The 15,803-nt window shown below is 20.4% G+C and overlaps 5 protein-coding genes across 5 annotated transcripts; 4 read left to right on the forward strand and 1 right to left on the reverse strand.

Moving 5' to 3' along the window:
- Positions 1 to 316: 316 nt before the first annotated feature.
- On the forward strand, positions 317 to 1,081 carry PY17X_1461100 (NEDD8-conjugating enzyme UBC12, putative; the record flags this gene model as incomplete). The annotated part of the gene is made up of 4 exons (XM_022957707.1): positions 317 to 371; positions 470 to 654; positions 755 to 871; positions 974 to 1,081. The coding sequence occupies 4 exons, from the start codon at positions 317 to 319 to the stop codon at positions 1,079 to 1,081; spliced, it is 465 nt and encodes a 154-aa protein (XP_022813052.1).
- A 727-nt stretch (positions 1,082 to 1,808) lies between these two features.
- On the forward strand, positions 1,809 to 2,816 carry PY17X_1461200 (50S ribosomal protein L3, mitochondrial, putative; the record flags this gene model as incomplete). Its single annotated transcript, XM_720074.1, has 1 exon — positions 1,809 to 2,816. The coding sequence occupies one exon, from the start codon at positions 1,809 to 1,811 to the stop codon at positions 2,814 to 2,816; it is 1,008 nt and encodes a 335-aa protein (XP_725167.1).
- A 1,013-nt stretch (positions 2,817 to 3,829) lies between these two features.
- Positions 3,830 to 6,803, forward strand: PY17X_1461300 (conserved Plasmodium protein, unknown function; the record flags this gene model as incomplete). Its single annotated transcript, XM_022957708.1, has 11 exons — positions 3,830 to 3,878; positions 4,160 to 4,209; positions 4,464 to 4,544; positions 4,644 to 4,742; positions 4,826 to 4,874; positions 4,983 to 5,041; positions 5,195 to 5,228; positions 5,317 to 5,393; positions 5,507 to 5,560; positions 5,669 to 5,737; positions 5,889 to 6,803. 11 exons carry the CDS (start codon positions 3,830 to 3,832, stop codon positions 6,801 to 6,803), a joined length of 1,536 nt encoding a protein of 511 aa, XP_022813053.1.
- A 303-nt stretch (positions 6,804 to 7,106) lies between these two features.
- PY17X_1461400 (uncharacterized protein) lies at positions 7,107 to 11,288 on the reverse strand (the record flags this gene model as incomplete). Its single annotated transcript, XM_722112.1, has 1 exon — positions 7,107 to 11,288. The coding sequence occupies one exon, from the start codon at positions 11,286 to 11,288 to the stop codon at positions 7,107 to 7,109; it is 4,182 nt and encodes a 1,393-aa protein (XP_727205.1).
- Positions 11,289 to 14,062: 2,774 nt separating this feature from the next.
- Positions 14,063 to 15,640, forward strand: PY17X_1461500 (epsin-like protein, putative; the record flags this gene model as incomplete). The annotated part of the gene is made up of 3 exons (XM_022957709.1): positions 14,063 to 14,121; positions 14,324 to 14,513; positions 14,663 to 15,640. 3 exons carry the CDS (start codon positions 14,063 to 14,065, stop codon positions 15,638 to 15,640), a joined length of 1,227 nt encoding a protein of 408 aa, XP_022813054.1.
- Positions 15,641 to 15,803: the final 163 nt, after the last annotated feature.

Here is a 15,803-nt window from a genome sequence, read left to right on the forward strand (position 1 = left end):
ATAATGTTGTGTAATATATATATTGCAATTTTTAAAATGGATGATTGAAATATTGCTACCCCTTTTTTTCATATTTGGTGATTAACTTTTATCACAAATTAACAGTTTTAACGATTTTGTTTCCAAATAAAAATAAAAGAATTAAAAAATAAAAAATTAAAAAAGTATATATTTATACTTTCAGACTAAAAGTGTAAACCTATTTACCTAGCATGCTATCTATATGCATATGATATGAAAAAATAGAAACGTCATATTTTTAACAAATCTTTATTTTATTATTTAAAAAAAAAAAATATATTATTTTATATGTAGAATGAGTAATGAAGGTGAAAAGAAGTTAAAGCCATTTGAGCTTATACTTCAAAAAGGTATACTTGTTTAATTAAGTACCTATCAAAAGTTGTTGCATATAGTGTAATTTATTTTTATTTATTTTTATTTTTATTTATTTTTATTTTTTTGAAAGAATTACTGGATTTAGACGAAATTAATGGCGTTGAATTATTTCAAGTTAATTATGAAGACTTGAAAGAAATTGGAGTATCCATAACATCACAAGATGGGTTTTTTAGAAATAAAACTGTTAAGTTTATCATTAAATTTAAGGATACATATCCCATTACCCCACCTAAAATTTCATGCCTCACCAAGGTTGTTAAAATAAAAAAATGTGCACACAAAAATATACTAATTATTAGCTATATTCTTGTTTTGGTTTCACTTTTTTTTTTTTTTTTTTTTTTTTTCTCAGATTTTTCATCCAAATATTGATGAGAATGGGAATGTATGCTTAAATGTTTTAAAACTCGATTGGAACCCAATCATAAATTTGCAAATGCTAATATTGGGATTAGTCCTTTTATTAAATGTATTATTTCATAAAATTTGTATATAAAAATTATTATCATTATAATATATTTTTTTAGTATATTATATTTTTTTTTTTTTTTTTTTTGTCCACTTTTTTTAGGAGCCTTCAACTAATGACCCTTTTAATGTAGACGCTGCAAATGTTTTAAAAAATGATAAACAAAAATTTATCGAAATAAATAATGCTTTATTTTATGAAACAAATTAATTTTTATTTTTTTGTATTTTTTATCAATGTATACATATTTATTTGAAATTATATATACACACGTATAGATATATTATTATTGCATGATTGACTAAATTTTATAATACGCTTTTTCTTTTTTTTTTCTTTTTTTTTTCTTTTTTTTTTCTCTTTTTTTTTAAATTATCATACCCGTTTAAACACTTTCGTTATTTTTCCATTCTCATATTTTTTTACAAATTTGTGCAACATCAAAACATGTTTAGGAATTGCAAATATTCTTAAATTTTTTGACCAAAATAAAAAACTATAATTAGTATGGGACAACAAATAAAATATAAAAAGGTGTCATTTTAAATGAAAATAGGTATTTTCATAATTATAAATAAAAAAAAATAAGAAATATAATAAGTAATTATTTATAAGAATGCGACACTTGTGAAGTGGGAAGCATATATCTACTTGTGAAATTGGCATATCTTTTGAAAATAAAAAAATAGTGATAATATAGCAAAAAAAAAATTATTTACTATCCATTATACGATAATATAATAATTATATGATTGTAGAAAATTTTTTTGCATTTTTCTCAAATAACATATTTATAGATATATGAACAATGGGGAGGTGTTAGCTTATTTTTTTTAATTCCACATGTTATTATCTCATTTTTTTTTTTTTTTTTTATTTTAAACATAATTTTTTTTTTTTGTAAAAAAGAATAAAAGGTTTTGGCTAGTTGATCAGAATGAATAATATTTTAATTAAAAATAAGAAAAGTCCTATCTTTTTTAGTGTTTTAAAAATACGAGAAAGAAGAACATTTTATGCTTCGAAATGGATAAGAAGATTGCAAATATTGAATGAAAAATATAATTATAAGATTGAAAAAGAAGAAGAAATTGAATATGAAGAAAAAAAAAATGATGATAAAATAGAAAAAATATATCCTTTATGGAATAGTAGAAGAACGGGTTTGTTAGGATATAAAGTTGGATGTATGAGCTTATGGGATATTTGGGGAGTTAAACATGCAGTTACTGTTGTTAAAATAGATAATTGTTATGTTTTAAATCAAAAAAATATAACTAAAAATGGTTATGAAGCATTAGAAGTTGGTATTGGTAATATGAATGTTATAAAACAAAGTAAAAATAATATAGGAAATTATATTAAAAGACGACTTGGATTTATTCATAAAATAAGAGAATTCAAATGTACTAGTGATTGTTTTTTACCTGTACAACATAAATTTTCTGCTCGCCATTTTTCTCCTGGACAAAATTTATTTATTAGTTCTAGTATAAAAAATAAAGGGTTTTGTGGAGCCATGAAAAAATGGAATTTTAGTGGAAAAAATAAATCACATGGAACAGAAAGTAAAGCTCATCGAAGTTTAGGTAGTGTATCAATGGGAAAAACTATTAATATTGTTTTTAGAAATAAAAAAATGAATACACATATAGGAGAAAAAAGTTTAGTAAAATGTAGTAATAACAAATTATTCAGAATTAACAGTCTTAAAAATTTATTATTTATTAAAGGATCTATTGGAGGTTATAAAAATAAAGTTATTAAAATATCTGATGCAAAAGGAAGAGCATTTAATAAATTTAAAAATAAAATATATTTATATTATCCAACTTTTATTTATAAAAAAAATAAAAAATACAAAAATGTTATAGATATGCCACATAGTATTGAAGATCCATTTCTATATAATGAAATACCATTATATGAGCCTGAAAATAAGTAGATATTTTCAACAAGTTTATCCTTTTTACCGTATTTTGTTTCTAAATTTTATTATTCTACTATATTATTTTTTATTTTTTACTATTTGGATTATATGCTTTATCCTCACAAATACACTATGTAAGGATTGTATAATTTTCCGCTGTTCAGGGTTGTGTTTTCACAAAATATGCTACATTTTTTTTTTTTTTTTCATTTTTTTGTAAATTTTTAACATTTCAATTTTTGATCTTTTAAAATATATATTTTTTTTTAATTTTACAATATTATCATTCACACAAAAAAAACAGCAACTTGAAGTTGCTTAAAATAAGATCAATTTTAGTATACACATAAATATATGCATATAAATTGTTAAGGCTTATTTTAAGGTGTATATTTTCTTATTTATACAAATAAAACAATCAAAAATATGCACATATTATAACATAAATATATATTAATCTGATAAAATTTTTATGAGCTTGGAACATAAATAAGAAAAATAGAAATACACATATGGTATATCATATTTGAATGTAAATCATAAATAATAAGAAATGTAGATATATAAAATATACATAAGTCTTTAAATAAATTAGGATTAAAAACTAAGATAATGTTATATATTTATAATTTTGATATATTTTTTTTAATGCTATATTATTATTTTTTTTTTTTTTTTCCATCTTTTCCTTTGTTTTATTTTTTTGGAAAATTTTAAAATGCAATTTTTTTTTTTTCACATATTTTTAAGATAAAATTAAAATTTGTATTACCATAACAAGAATAGTTTTTTTAAATATATACCACACAGAATTGTAATAAATTTATGATTTAAAACTTATTTGAAATATATATTTTTTTTCAATTAGCTAAAATTAATTATATGGCGGCTGTATAGTTTTACACTCTCTTATTTTATTTTTTTACCTTTTACAAATAATCTAAAAGAAGAATAAAAAAACTAGTGCTAAAACTCATGCAATCTACAAGACCAAATTATATTTTTTCATAAATATTATTACAAATCTCATGAAAGAAAATCAATCGAAAAGTTTAATATTTAATAATGAAATCAAAAGTAAGTAAATTTATATAATCCATTTTATATTAAAATATGAAATAACCAAAAAAAATAAGAAAAATATATCATTTAAAATAGTTATATATATTGTTACTACGAATGTTATCATAATATATACATACACATATTCCTATAAGAATTTAGAGAAATTATGCAGGAAGTTAAATCTTTCAATTGTATATATGTGTGTTTAAATAAAGTGGATATATTTGAAATTTTTAAACATTGGAATTTAAATATATCAAAATATTTTTAATATTTTCTTTTTTTTTTTGAAGGTAATAAAAGGGAAGAAGAAGGGACCAAAGACGATGACAATAGTGATGAAGTAAATTATTAAATATATTTAATTAAATATAGAATGTCTGATTTATATACATAAGAAAAATTTAATGATTGTTACAATCTATTATTACATGTTTAGTATGTATATAAGTTTATATACATGGAAATATGTGTGCACACATTTATAAGACTTTTATATATTTTTTTTATTGTCTTATTATATCCTATTTTCACATTTTTACAATTTATATAATATATAGTTTATATTATATTAATTTATTTTGTCTCTTTTGACAGAGCCAGAATTATACTGACGAGGTGCAAAAATATAAACAGAGCTTTTATATAATTAAAAAAACCATAAATCTTTTAAAAAATGTAAATTAACAAAAAAACGAGTAAAAAAAAATTATATATTACTTTTTTGTTATGACCCTATACAATATTCATCTTTTTTTTTTCTTCTTTTTTAATCAGTATTATAATAACAAAATTAATAAGACTGAAAGTTTAAGAGCGTCCGAAAAAAAACAACTTTTTTATTTGAAAAAGAAATCTGTAATATTAGAGGATAAGGTTTGTTTCATAAAAATATGAAAAAATAAAAACAAAATAAATACCTTAACATTTATGACATGTTCATTCATTTTTATATTTAGTGTACCTTTTATTCTGAACATGTAGGAGAATTAAACAAAATATATATAGGTAATATTAAAATCGGAAAATCGTTAAATTGGAAAATCGTTAAAATAGTTATATATTTTTATATCCACATTTTTTTTTTTTTTTTATCAATCCTTTTATTTTTAATAGATCAAATAAATAATAAAAATAAAAAAATACAAAATCTACAATATGAATTAGAACAAATGGTAAAGATATTTGTTAATATAAATCATGATTTTAATTATGTATATTTTAATTTCATTTTTTTTTATGAACGTTCAGAATTTTTTTTTCTCATATGTATAATGAGATATTTATATAGCCAAATAATTATTATAATTTTCCTTTTTTTTTGTTAGAATAAGGATGAAGTCGAAAATGAAACGAGTAACAGTAAGCTTAAATTTGTTTCCAATTGTTATTTAATATATTACATATATGTTAAGATAATTATTATTTTATTTTTTATATAATTTTTAAGACATTTTAAAATTAAGAGAAGATCAAATTGAAAGATTGTCTCAGCAACTTGACTCAATAAATAACTTGTATCATAAGGTTATAAAATAATAATAATAAATTATATATTAGTAAATTTTATATCTTCATATTTATATACACACAAATGTATGTGATATATTTTTTTTTTTTTAAATTGTTTTATATTATAGCAAGTTGATGCTAACAAAAAACTTATTTCTGAAATTGAAGAGCTTAATAAAAATGTAAGTATAAAATATAGTATATAGTAAATAATTTGATTAGACATTATACAAACATATAATATTTGAATGTGCTTTTTAATAATTACTAAATTGTTTAACTCTTTTTAGATACACTATCTTAATAACAAAATTCAAGACGAAAAAAATAATCGAAACATTTTAAGGAAACGGTTTAAAGTAAGTTTTATAATGAACGGAAATGTTAATAACACCATATGCATATACACAATTATGATAAGCTACATATAAGGCATACACAATTATGATAAGCTAAATATAAGACACACATAATATATACCTTATCTTTTTATTTATCTGAACTTTGCAGTACTACAAAAAGTATAATAAAAATAAAAAAGGATTCAAATTTAATCCAAATATATTTAATGAAGAGGAATATAAAAAAGAAAAGACAGACCAAAACGAAGATATATGTTTTTCGATTTTATGTTTTCTTAAAACAGAATTAGATTTGATTGATGATAAAAAAAAAAAAAATATTAAAGAAAAGGAAGAGTCAAAAAATAATAATTTCTTTAAAAAAATAATCAATTCAAATTATAAAAGAAAAAAAAAAGAAAGCATTTTTGAAACAATATATAAAAAGCAATTTTTTTCTCTTTATGAAAATAGATTTATTGAAGATGATATAAAATTTGAAAAAAAAAACTTTTTTTCTATGTTTTTAAAACGTGCAAAAAAAAGTGATCAAAATAATGAAGATAGTAATATAAATGATAATAATAAAAAAAATTATGAAATTAAAAAACGTAGCAATAATATTGTTAATAAAAATAAAAAAAATTCAAATGATAAAGTACCAAATATAAAAAATTCTAATAATATTCCTGAAAATGTTGAAAATAATAATAGCAAATGGAATTATTTAACGCTTAACAATATATATTTTTATAACAACCCTACTGATCATTTTGATGATAAAAATAAGGAAAATCTAAAACAAAATGGAAATAAAAATAAAAATAAATTAAAAACTTCCAATAAATTTTATAAAAGTTATTCTTTAAATGGTAACCATGAAAATATTGAATCATATCATTTGAAAACTGATACCAATTCTAAACAGGGGAGTAAAAATAAGCATAATAATCGAACATATAAAAAAAGAAATACTATTGATTTAAATAATTTGAATAATTATAAAAATAATGATAATATAGAAGATACCAAATTTGAGAAAAAAAACAATGAGTTTGATGAAATATATTCCGATAACTTTTAATAAAAAAATATGTCTTTTCTTTTTGAGTGAAAATATCAATTTAAATATTTAATATATAGTTATCAAAATTTTTGAAAATAAAAAATTACAAATAATAAATTTAAATTATGTACACATATAGAATTGTAGTTTGTCATTATTTTAAATAAATATATAATTTGGTAAAATTTATGAAAGAACAATTACAAATTATTATATTTTTAAATAACGGAATGAGGAAATACACACAAATGTGAAAAGTGTGTATATAAAATGTATTCATTATTATTTATATTTTTTTATATATACATATGTTTAAATTTTTCATGCTGAGAGCTTATATTTTTTGTATTCTAGGTTCAAAAAGTATAACATTTTGTTTTTATAATTTATTAATTCTTTTAAATGTGCATATTCTGATTCATTTAAAAGATACATTTTTTTATTATTAATTTGGAAATTTCTAATATTATATGATTCTAAATTTTTTTCTAAAAACTTTTTATTATATAATAATTCATTTTTAATTATTTCTGGGATGTTAATTTCAGTTGGTTCATTAATAGATAATTGATCATTTCCCAAATTAAAAAAATTTTTAATCATACTAAATAAATTTTTAAAGAATACATTAGCATTTCTTTTTGTTTCTAAATAGGATATATCTGTATTACTTATATAAGGGTTTCCTAAAACATTATTATTTTTATTTAAGATATTTTTTTTTATTTTTTTTTTTCTATAACGAACATTATTATGGCTTGACACATCATTTGATGATTCACTACTTATTGTATTACTTTTACGATTACAAAAAATTGAAGATGATTCATTTACATTTTTCTGTTTATGTCTATTTATTTTGTCTATTCTTTTTTTTTTAGAATGAATATCAACATTTATATTATTATTTATTTTTTGAATTTCATCATTTATTTTAGATTCTAATTTTCTTAATACATCATTATCTAATAATTCATCAGGTGCTTTTAAATTTGTTGCAATATTATTTTCATCTGATTTATTATCTCTATCAATTATATATTCATATAATTTTTTAAAATCATCATTTTCCAAAAGTTTTTCAAATTCGACAAAATATTCTTCATTTTTAGAAACATGAATACTTTGTCTAGTTGGGTCTTTTTTTGATGGTTCGAAATGTACAGAATTTTTTTTGTCAGAACTGAAAAGAGTTAATACTGATTCTGATTTAAAATTTCGATTTAATTCGTTTTCATTAGTAATAGATGTATTAGATGTATTTTCTATTGTTGAAAATTTTACATTTTTTTCTGATTCTATTTTTGTTGGATCTACAGATTGTAATTCTGTTACAGAAAGACGAGATTTTGATTTATATGTCTGACTGTTTATCAAAATTTTATCAGGGTTGTTATTATTATTGGGATATTCTTGTATTCCTTCAAAATCTTTACTTTGAGAATAATTATCATTTATATTTTTTACACATTTTACATTTGGATGATTACAATTGTTATTAAAAAATTCAGTTTGCATTTTATTTATAATATAATTACTATTCAAATTTTTTAATGTTCCACTATTTTGAAACATAGTAGCAGAATGAATAAAATTATAAATTGTATTATTTTTTTCAATAACCTGTCTATCCAAATTTTCTTTTAAATCAAAATTTGTGAATACAGTACTTTTATCTGTGGTAAAATCATTTATAAATTTGGTATAATTATTATTTATATAATTAAATATATTTTGAATATTTTTTATACTTAATATATTTCTAGCAAAATATAAATGTTTCATATGTTTGTCTCTATTTACATTTTGCAAACATATTTTATTATCTTGATTTATTTGTTCTATTTCTGTTATATTTTTTTTTTTTTTTTTCAAATCACCACGTTTTTTATCTCCTTTTATATTTATTTCTTTTGAATTTTTTTGAAGATTTTTATTTTTTCCACTTTCCCCAGGATTGTTGTTATTATTATTATGACCATTTGTTGCCCCATCAATTTCATGATCTGATTTATCATCTTCTTCTGTATTATTTTTTTCATTTATTTCATTAAGTTCATTTAATAAAAAAATATTATTATTATCTTTCATTGTATTTACAATATCTATCATTTCATCAAGTGTCATTTCATCAAGTGTCATTTCATCTGGTTTCATAACATCTTTTAATATTTTTAAATTAAATTTAATAATATTACATATATCATTTTTCATTTTTACTAAAATATCTCCTATTAAAGGATCATCATCTTCTTCATTATTTTCATCGTTTTTTATAATTTTAGATAAATTTGTATTACAACTTATTTTCTTTAAATTTTGATGTGTTAATTTTTCTGTACCTTGTTCATTATTTTTATCTTTTTCAGGTTTGTTAATTTCTTCTTCTATTTTATTTGTGTCTATTTTATTTGGAATCAAATTTGTAAATTTTTTTTTTTCTTCTTCAGTAAGTAATTTTAAATCATCAAAAGTTTTTAAAATGCATTCATTTATTTCGTTATTAGTTGTAGTTTTATTTAATTGTTCTTTTATTATATTTATTTTATTTTTATATGATTCTATAAAAAAGTCTAGATATTTTACTTTTCCTGTACTTTTAAAACCACAAATATAACTAAATATACATAAACTATATGAAAAAAATAATATATCTTTTGTTATATCTTTTTTATTAAAATTAACAAATATATCAAAATTTTTATCTTCCCCTTTATTATCATCATCATCATTTTTATTTTCTTTATTATTATCTAACTTTGTTGGTTCGGATTTTATTTCCAACTTTTCTTCTCTTATCACTGGTTTTGCTTTTACCATTTTAGCTCTTTGTGCAAATTTAATTGTAGAAGCTGTTTCATTTAAATATTTTAACTGAGATGAAATTGTACATATGAGTATGCTCTTACAATTATTTCCTAAACTATCTGAAAGTACTCTTGTTAATTTTGAGTCTCTATATGGTATATACATATTATTGTTTGTTCCCTCACATTTAGCTTTTTTTGTTGTGTTAGATATACGTTTAGGCAGTTGCGTCTCATTATTGCTACTACCACTATTATTGTTACTACTACTACTATTATTATTGTTACTACTATTATTATTGTTACTACTACTACTATTATTATTGTTACTACTACTACTATTATTATTATTATTATCTTCCCTTTTTGCATCTGGATCTTCTACTTCATTATTTTCTCGAATCTTTTCTTTGTTATTTTTGTCTATCTTTTCTTTAATTTGCATTACAGCCAAAGCATTAACCACTTTACTGAGCACACTTAAACTTTTATTTATCATAGTTGTTTCAATTTGTATAGAACCTGTAGCTTTGGTTTGTTTTAATCTTTCACTACCTGCTAAATCAACAAGACATAATTTCCCACATCTAATACTATTTGTTTCATATATATATCTATTAATTTTTATTATAAAAATTAAATGAGATCTAGATGATGCTTTGTTCATATGAGTAAAAGCTATTTTTCTATTTTTAACTCCCTCTTCTAAATATTGTAAAGCATTAATTACATTTTCAATTTCGACTTCTTTTAAATTTTTTATCACAAATTCATTTTTATTAGGATCAATCATATTTACTGACAAATTTTTTTCACCACTAATAAGATCATATATAACTTCATTATATATTTCTATTATAGATAAAGTAACTATAAATTCTTTTCTATTATGTTTAATTGGTATAGAATCATCTGTTTTTAATTCATTTGCCATTTTTTTTTTATTTCCATGATAATCTATATACATAAATATATAATTAATACAATGTAATATTAACCCGATATCTTCTTGTTCATTAATAATACAATTAGTTAGTTCATTATATGATAGTTTTATTTGGTTAATATGATTTTCTTTATCATCTTTAAAATTTGTGTTTTTTTTATCATCGGCATATAACTTAAATAAATTGTGAAGGTATTCTAATTTTCCTAACATTGTGTGTGTCTTTCCACTATTTGTTTGACCATATGCTAATATACTACAATTTATTCCTTGAAATATATTTTTTATATTATTTATTATATAATCATTAAAAATCATATTATTATTATTATTTATATCATATACTCTATCATATGTATATTCAAAATTGACACCACTTTTTGTACCCATTTGATATGTATCTATTACTAATTTTGTATTTGCTACTTTTTTTATAATATCTATATTTTCATCATTTATTTTATCATCATTTATTTTATCATCATTATTTATCATATTTTTTATTCTACATATAACATTTATATATTCTTCCACATTTCCTGTTAGTTCAGCATCTTCAAAATATTTTTCTATATTTTTTTTTATATCTATATTATTTTTTTTTTTTTCTTCTATATTTTTACTAATATACCATTCATATAATTTGGCATTTTCCCCTTTTGTTTTTTCTCCTATAATTCCTTTATTTATATTTGTATTTTTCGATGCCCCATCACATCCTTCCCCCCCTTTTTGCGTCTTGTTTACCATTTTGTTTTATTATATTTCTATATTTTTATTACATTCAATAGTGACCATATACATATACATATATTTATATATATGGATAAAAAACTTACACAAATGTATAAATTATTAAATAGCTACTTGAAAAAAAGGTGTGCGTTTTTTTTTAGCCCTTATAATTATTTATTATTATTTTCGGCAATATTTGCCATAATTTATTTGAATAGTATGTTACAGCATTCCTATTTAATAAAAGGAGAAATAAAAACACACTTTGATAAAAATATTTGAAAATGTTATTATTTTATATCCCTTTTTTTTACTATTTCAGACAAAATATTAGTATGTGCATATCCGCATTATACATATCCACATTATACATATCCACATTATACACATTATCCACATATATATATACATACATATTATCCACATGCATATACATATTATATATATACATATTGAAACCTCTTGAGCGTGGGCATAAATATATTGCTGTCTTACTTAGGGTGAATAAATATTTATATTCATTTTGCTTTTAACTTTTTTCTCGTATTTTTTTTTGATAAAAGACAGTGGACCGCCCCTGATATAAACATTGGCCTATGCCATTTTCATCAAGCCCGCAAAAAAAATACAAAAAAAATACAAAAAAATTACAAAAAATTACAAAAAAATTACAAAAAAGATGAGAAATTCACACTTCTTTTAATTCATCTATTTTTAATTCTAAGGAAGATTCATTTTGAAACTTATTGGATTATAGAGAAAAAGCCTAAGAATGGTATATATTAAATACCTTGCAAATAATTTATATCCAAGTTTCTACATTTCGACTATCCGTATTGCTTTCACTCTTAATTTTTATTTTAATTTTTATTTTAATTTTTATAGATTTAACGGAGATAGGACATAATAATTGTGGTTGAAAAAATTAAAATAATTTATTATGTATGGATGTATGCATGTATATTATAACAGCGCCTTATTTATATCAATAAACGAATATATTACTATTTAAGCCGTTGGTTTGTTTAAAAGAACTATAGCTTATATACATCACACACACATATAGATTTTTTTAAGTATGCCATATATATATATATAATATTTTTTTTATATTTAAAATATAAAAGAGAAGACTAAAAAGGTATTAATTATATATTTGATCGTTTTAAGGTTTATAGGTAAATTTTATCTTTTAATTTAAGAAAAAAAGTTAAATATTTAAAAATTGTCAAATAAAGGTATATTTTATATGGATATATCACTATACTAAAAAATAAATTTAGAAAAAATTCAAAGGGCAAATAAAAGAATAGTACTTAAACGTTAATAAAACAAATACAAACAAAATTATTAATATGTTTAATTGTAGAAAAAATTCAATTAAATGTATAAAAATTATATATGATTTTATTTTTGCTTTTCGTTTTTTTTGATAGTATAGAGAAAATATTTTATTACGTCTCAAAAAAATATACGAAAAATAATAAAACAGAATAAAACACTATTACCAATTAAACAAATTAAACTAATAATACAAAATGAATATTAATTTATGTCCTTAATATTTTGTTATTCAAATTAAAATATAAATGAGAGTAAAACATATATATAATAATATATTACTATTATATAATAATATATTACTATTATACAATAATATATTACTATTATACAATAATATATTACTATTATACAATAATAGAATGTAGCTAATTTTTGCAATATAACAATGAATATTTAATTAACGCAAAAAGAGTTATCCACATTTTATAAATATTTATATATTTTGACCTTTAATTAAAATTATTTATAATGTTAATAAATTAATGTTTTAGTAAAAATATAGATTTATTTTTCATATTTATATTATATGTACATTTTTATCATAAAAATTTATTTACTATTTGATTAATTTCGTTATATTTTTATCTTTACTTTTTTCCTTTAAAAGAGAGTACAAAATTATATATATCATACACATACTTTTGTTAATTTTCGCGCCCGTCATTTATTCGTATATCACTATCCCACAATACCCCATAATATCTCATATATATAATATATATATATATGTAGTAGTATGTATATATAATATATGATACTAGAATATTATCAATATAATTTAAATATGCAAAGAAATTGTAAAATGGGAATAAATATCCCATAAAAAAAATATATAATTGTATATTTTGTAATAATTTTTGATTAAATTTACAATTATTGTGTATACTTTTTAGTCTGGACAGATTTACAGACAATTTTTCCTTTTTTTTTCCTTTTTGACCTATAAACAGTCGCAATTTTATTTAATAAATTCACCAAATTAACTAAATAAATCACATTTTTAACAATTTTTTGTGTGCATTTATATATATGTGCATTTATATATATGTGCATTATTTTTTCGCCAATTTATTTTATTGTTTTCCGCCTTGTAACGTATGATTGTTAAATAAATATGTTAATACCATGTTGTTTAATTATCACAAATATTATTGTTATTTTATATCTAATATTTTTACATTTTTACATTTTTACACTTTCACTTATATATAATTACCCTTTATTTTTTGGTTATATATATGATATATCTTTTATTTAATGAAGCCTCTATTTGTATAATTCCTATTAAAAGGTAGCCAAAAAAAAATGGAAAAAATAATGCACCCATGAATGTATATAGTGCGTTAAAAGATCTTTTATCTGTCTACATTTGCAAACATACAAACTACAATGTATAAACATAAAATGCACATATTTGATGACATTGTTTTATTTAACTTTTACAGATGCTATTATTTAAAAAGGTGAATTCAAAAGTGTCAAGTATAAACAATTATTTACAAAAGTAAGAAATTATCAATGCACACACATGTACATATATATGTATATGTACATATTTACATGTACATATTTACATATGAATAAAAAGAGGTGGAAGCGAAACAAGAATTGCATATACATTTCGAGGGTTTTTTTCTTATTCTGTGATATTTATTAACATGTTCTTGACCTTGAATATTTCATTCGTATTTGCTTAATATTCGCAGGTATTTAGAATCAAACCAATTTGAAAAAAACTTAAAAGAAGCTTTAAATAATAAAAATTATGGTGTATCCAATAGTCTTTTATATGACTTATCAATATCAACATATGATGCTACATATTACAAAAGAGTAATAAGTGAAGTGTTTAAAGCAATACAAGAGAAACCATCAAAATGGCGACGAATATATAAGGTTGGTCTTAAAATTAAAACTAAAAATGTAAAGGATGCATAAACGATAATATACTGACATTAATATAGCAATTTAATTACGAAATTTGTATTATTTTTTTATTTTTTTTATTATTTTATTTTTTATTTTTTATTTTTTTATTTTTTTAGGGATTACGACTTTGTGAATATGTGATGAAAAATGGATGTGAATATTTTATTAGTGATGTGAAAGAAAAAGAAGAATTAATAAAAAAGCTAGCTCATTTTACATATTTGGAAAATTTAAGAGATAAAGGAGTAGGAATAAGAGAAATATCAAATAACATATTAAATTTATTAAGAGACAATAAATATTTAAGAAATGAACGAATTGAAGCGGCAAAATATGCAAATTTATGCACAAATATAGAATCAAAAGTAGTGGAAAAAAAAAGTTTTTTTTTAAATAAAAAAAAGAAAAAAGAAAAAAATCAAGATGAAAATAATAAAAGAACTTATTTTAATTCAGGAAATAATAATAAATATGGTCCACAAAAAGAATCATTAGATCAAATAAAATATGAAAGATATGAAAATGATGACGATTATTATGCTAATCGTCATATAGAATCTTCACAATATAGAAATAGAAACTATAACAAAAATTCGATCAATTATTCACAAAAATCAAGTATTAATGATAATACAGAAAATAGTACTTATAGTAGTAGTGATAGTAGTAGTAGTAGTAGCGAAAGTAGTAGTGAAAATAGTAGTGATAATGAATTGCCAAATTATAAATCACGTCGAAATATATCAAAAAAAAAAGATAAAAAAACAAACAATTTTTATTCTAAAAGATCAAAAGATATGAAAAGTTCTTCAAGATCAAAATCTCAAAGTATATCTTCAATATCTCATTCAAAACAATCAGATAATAATTCATCACCTGAAGATTCAAGCACTTCTTCCGATTCTACATCTAAACCACGATCAACATCATCATCATCTTCTTCTTCTTCTTCGTCTTCTTCTAATAATAATTCGTCTAAAAAATATTCAAACTCTGACAATTCGAGTTATTATTCTCGACGCAGACACCGCCAAATAGATAAAGGTGATAAATCACGCAGTTGGAAAAGGGAAGTATCAGATAGAATTCGATAATTTATGTCATATAATATATCTGTATTTGCATTATCCTGGTTTTTATTCAATTAATATAACAATTCCGATTCTTATTACCATTAGGATTGTTATTATTTTATTATCATTTAAAAAAACAGAACTCTATGTAATAATTTATTTTGAGGATATAAACACACAATTA

The sequence above is a fragment of the Plasmodium yoelii genome (assembly GCF_900002385.2).
Source record: "Plasmodium yoelii strain 17X genome assembly, chromosome: 14".
In the NCBI taxonomy this organism is placed as follows: domain Eukaryota; phylum Apicomplexa; class Aconoidasida; order Haemosporida; family Plasmodiidae; genus Plasmodium; species Plasmodium yoelii.